Genomic DNA, 5,228 nt, shown 5'->3' with positions numbered 1-5,228 from the left:
ACCCAGCATCTGCTGCCGAAGAGAATTGCGAACGTGTCCCACCCTTTTGTGTGTGGAAGTTTAGTTTACCTATTGTCACATGTACCTGAGTACAGTGAAAGGCTGTGTTTGTGAGCAGCGATCACAGTAAGGAAGGAACACAGACAGAGCGGAGGTTACACTGTACAAGACGTGCATGAGGCAAGATTGATACCATTTGAAGGTAGAGAGTCCATTCAGAACTCTAATAATGGCAGGGAAGAAGCTGGTCTTCAATCTGTTGGTACGTGTGTTTGGGTTTTTATATCTGCATGAGGCTGGAAGAGACTGTAACAGCGTTGGGAAGGGTCTTTGATGATGCTGGCTGCCTTCCCGAGACAGTGGGAGGTGTAGATGGAGCCAACGGGTGGGGGAGCTGGTTTGTGTGATGACTGGGCTGTGTTCACAGCCCTTTGCAGTTTCTTACGTCCCTGAACAGAGCGGTACCAAGAGAATGCTTCCAGTGATGCAGCTTATAAACGCTGGTGAGAGTCTCTGCAGGAGGTGCTGAATGGCCTGAGGAAGTGGAGGCATTGTTGTGTTCTCTGGGCAGTTGCATCAACAGGACAGAACGCTGGCGATGGTCACTCCCAGAAACTTGACCCTCTCCACCATCTCCACCTCAGCGACGTGGATACAGACCATGAGATCGTAGGAGCAGAAGTTAGGCCTTTTGGCCCATCAAGTTTGCTCTGCCATTCAATCATGGCTGATAAATTCCTCATTTACCTGCTTTGTCCCGGGAACAGGAACCTGTCTATCTCAGTCTTAAATGTACTCAATGACGTGGCCCCCGCACCCTCCTGTGGCAGTGAAGTCCATAGATTCACCGCTCTCTGGCTGGAGAAGTTCCTCCTTATCTCTGTTCCGAAAGGCCTTCCCTTTACTCCAAGGTGCTCACACTCACATGCACACACTCACACAGACACAGACACACACACACACACACACTCACACAGACACAGACACACACACACACACACACACACACACACACAGAGACACAGACACACACACACACACAGACTCATGCACACACTCACATGCACACACTCACACAGACTCACACACGCACACACTCACGCACACATGCTCACACCACTCACACTCACGCACACACACACTCACGCTCACAGGCTCACACTCACACACACGCGCTCGCACTCACATGCACACTCACATGCACACACTCACACAGACACACACACACAGACTCACGCACGCACTCACATGCACACACACACTCACACAGACACACAGACACACACATGCATACACACACACGCACACACACACTCACACAGACACACACACACACACACACACACACACACACACACACACACACACACACACACACACACACCAGCCCGTTGCGGTGCCCATCTCGCAAAAGATGAGTCCGTCCTTATACAGGAACGGAAGCAGAAGTTGCTGGAAAAGGTCAGCAGGTCTGGCAGCATCTGTAAGGCAAAACACCAGGGGACCAGTGACCCTTCCTCCCTTACATATCCTTAACTAATCAAAATCCCTCATTCTCAACTTTAACAGCAGAAGGAACACGTTAGCAGCAGCCCTGGTGATCTAAGGATGCTGAAATCGCCCAGGAGAAGGGGTCACTCATTGGGTTTAGACTGTGCTGGTAATGACTCTCTATCTCTCTCTCTCTCTCTCCCACCCTTTCTCGTTCCTTCTCTCACTTCTGCAGATACTTGAACCTCACCAAGGTGCCCTGGATGATTAGAAAGCAGGATGCCCTGGCCACAATAGCCTTGGTGGCCCAGAACATCAATGGGAAGAAACCCGCATGGGTCTTTGTCAAAGACAACTGGGAGTCCATCCTCTCAGAGTAGGTGCACCACCCACCTGGGACGGGCACCCCCGCCAAAATGAGGGGGGGGGGGCAGTGCCAAATGGAGGGGTGGGGAGGCTTCATTAGGGGCACAGCCGCCCCTGTGGGGTGGGGTTTGGGGACCCTGGCGCCCCGGAAAGCGACGCGCGGAGCGGGAGTTCATTGCCGGCGCGTGCGCTCCCCAGGCGCCCGCCCCCGCCGGTATCCGATCGGAAGACATTCTTGTTTTGTGTCTCCCACTCGCAGGCACCGGAGCGTGGAGGCGATCGTGGGGCTGCTGGAGGGCGTGACGTCCAGGTTCGCCACCGAGGTGGACCTGCAGGAGGTCAGAGTCCGGCCGGGCTGACGGTTCCGCGGGGGGAGCGGGCTTCGCGACAGGAAAGGCCTCGCGTTTCCGCGGCACCTCTCGCCAACCACCCCCCACCCCGGCCGAAGCCGCGCGTTCATACCTGGGGGTGGGGGTGCTGCGATTTGATTGAACTGGTGTGCACAGCAAGATCCCGCAATCCGCCGGCAACCCAGCTCACCCTGTCTTAGTTTCTCACTTTCCTTTCATTGTTGCGATGCTGGCTGAGGGATTAATGTTCCCCCACCCACCCAGGATGCCCCAGCGATCTCCTTCTAATGCCTCCCCCCACAACTCACCCCCCCACCCAAACAAAAATAGTCTAATAATTGCCGGTGGTTGGTTGGAGTGGGTGGGGGGTGGGGCAAGAGATCATTATCGAAGTGTGCAGCGCAGAAACAGACCCTTCGGCCCATCCAGTGCGTGCTGAACATAATCCCAAAACTTAACCAGTCCCACTTGCCTGCTCCTGGCCCATATCCCTCCAAACCTTTCCCATTCATGGACTCATCCCAATGGATTTTAGCCGTTGTAACCGTACCCGCATCCCTCACTTCTACTGGATGTTCAAACCACGCACGAGCCACTCTTGTGAGTTGCCCCTCATGTTTTTTTAAAGTCTTTCTCTCCTCGCCCTAGACTTGAAACCCCCCCCCGCCCCACCCTAGGGAAAAGGGCAACTTGTCTACATATACCTCTCATGATTTTATAAGCCTCCTTACGGTCACCCCTCAAAGCTCCGGGGGGTGAAAAGGCCCATATTCTCCTTGTAACTCCACTCTTTTGATCAGGAGGGGAGCCGAGGGAGAAGGCAGGGATAGTGGGAGTCGGGGACGGAGTCAGAACGCCGGGGTAGAATCGACGGGCTGAAGGGGTGTACTCGTGGCGGCCCTGACTCTCCCTGTTCTGGTCCCAGTTGAAGGCATTCGACGCGAAAATGGAGTCCGAAGGCCTTTACTTTGCGAGCCGCATGCTGAGCAAGGCAATAAGGCGCACCGCCTCGTACATACAGTGGAGGAAAGAGAATGAGAAGGCGATCTACAACTGGATGAGGAACAATGTGTGAAGCCAACGCCCCAGGCTCCCCCATCCCCTCACATTTCGGTTGGCCCTTTGCAACCTCCTGCCTGTTTCCACCCCCCACCCCCATTCACTCCCTCTGAAGCACGCCTCCTTGCTCCTCCAGTAGTGGGTGGGGGGTTGCAGGGGCACCCCAGGGGTCGCGCGGTGGGCAGGGGGATGGCAGAGTTGGGGGGGCGGGGGTTGTTGGCATAGTGCTCCACTGCCTCCCCCCAAGCTCATCTTTCTCATCTCCCCATCACCCACCCCCCCCCCCCCACCATCAACAGCCATCGCCAATGCCAACTGGAAACCCCACATCCGCCTGGCATCGCAGACCCCCCCCCCCGCCCGCACCAACCCCCATCCCACCCCGAGTGTGGGGGTCAGGGGAGCACCCAACGAGGGCGGGGCCAACTCTTCACTGTTGGCCCCAGCCCCCTCCCCAAGGCTTCCTGGCCATCTCTGGACCCGGGATCCAGCCAGCAGTGACCCCCCTCCCCCCACCCTTGGCAGTTGCCCCTTGAAAGTTGGGCATTTTCAGCGATGGGGTGGTGGGGCATCTAATTTACCCGCAGAGGTGATGGGTACCGAACCTCTCAGAATGTCCCCATCCTCGGCCCGCCCGCCGGCTCTAGCGGGGAGGTGTATTGTTTCCATCCCTGGGGGGTGTTTTGTTTTGACGTTCCCGATGGGCACAGATGGGCATTGACACTTTGCCAGTCCATGGGGTAAAGGGGGCGCACAGTCGGAACATTTTCAAACTCTGCCAATCCCGGTGACCAACTCAGGTTAGTTTCGGGATTTAGCCTCAATCCCCTCCAAGTGGGGGATAAATCAGTTCACAATCCAAAAATATGCTCCTTCAACTTGAAATCCCCCCAACCCTAAGGAAAAGGCACCCTATCTATATGTACCCCTGCAAGGATGTGATGTGTTAAAGGGTTGAATTTTCCACACAGGACAAGGGTCTCTGTCGAGCTAGACCACTTTCCTGTCTTAATGATGGGCAACGTCGATATTTTTAAACTGACTTTGATTTTGCATTTTCTGCTTTTTTTTAAAGCAGGATCCAGTCTTTATCTTTCCATTTTATTTTCCCTCGTCATCATTAAATGATTAAAGATCTTGATAATGATGAAATTGTCAGTCTTTGATCTCTTCGACACTCAGTGGCATTTCTGTTGCTGAAGTGCCCCACTATCAGTTTTGTAGGGGTTACCATTGAAAGAGAATCTAACCTTTGCGCACCCCCCCCCCATTTGAGGTTCAATGGTGTTACCATCACTGAATCCCCTATTACCACACTTGGGGGGGAGGGGGTTACCATCTATTCACACTTTGACCTGCTCCTGTTGAATGCAGTTGGAGGCTGGGAATCCTGCAGCGAGTGACTCCTGTCCCGACTCCCCCCAAAGCCCTGTCCCACCATCAACAAGGCAGGAGTGTGAGGGAATACGCGCCCCCCCTAACTTGCCCTGGATGGGGGCAGCTCCGACAAACACTCGAGAAGCTCAACACCATCCAGGGACAAAGCAGCCCCTACCCCGCGCGCCCCCCCCCACCTTGGATTGGCACCACATCCACAAGCACCCGTTCCCTCTGCCCCCTGACGCTCAGTCGCAGCAGTGTGTACCAAATACAGCGTCTCCCCAAGGCTCCTTAGACAGCACCTTCCAAACCCAGGACCTCTATCCCCGGAAGGGTAAGGGGCAGCAAATACTGAGCTGGGCTGCAAAAAGAACGAGTATGAGTGGGTGGTGCTGCAAATGTACAAGGCGTTAGTGAGATCGACTCAGGGTATTGAGAACAATTTTGGTCCAAATTTTGGGCAAACGTAGATCCACTGAAGGCTGTACAAAGCAGGTTTAATAGATTGATTCCAAAGACGGGGAGTTCATCTTACGAAGAGAGATTGGGTTGCACAGGCCGAGGCTCTAGAGTTTAAAAGAA

The 5,228-nt window shown here is 54.6% G+C and overlaps 1 protein-coding gene across 1 annotated transcript; it reads left to right on the top strand.

Annotated features, from left to right (window-relative positions):
* The first annotated feature begins 598 nt into the window (after nucleotides 1-598).
* On the top strand, nucleotides 599-3,429 carry LOC125449790 (aminopeptidase N-like). The gene is made up of 4 exons (XM_059642985.1): nucleotides 599-669; nucleotides 1,727-1,867; nucleotides 2,117-2,195; nucleotides 3,133-3,429. The coding sequence occupies exons 1-4, from the start codon at nucleotides 599-601 to the stop codon at nucleotides 3,280-3,282; spliced, it is 441 nt and encodes a 146-aa protein (XP_059498968.1). The 3' UTR covers nucleotides 3,283-3,429.
* The last annotated feature ends 1,799 nt before the right edge of the window (nucleotides 3,430-5,228 follow it).

The sequence above is a fragment of the Stegostoma tigrinum genome, chromosome 47 (assembly GCF_030684315.1).
Source record: "Stegostoma tigrinum isolate sSteTig4 chromosome 47, sSteTig4.hap1, whole genome shotgun sequence".
Lineage (NCBI taxonomy): Eukaryota > Metazoa > Chordata > Chondrichthyes > Orectolobiformes > Stegostomatidae > Stegostoma > Stegostoma tigrinum.
This window is presented reverse-complemented; position numbering and strand designations above follow the sequence as displayed.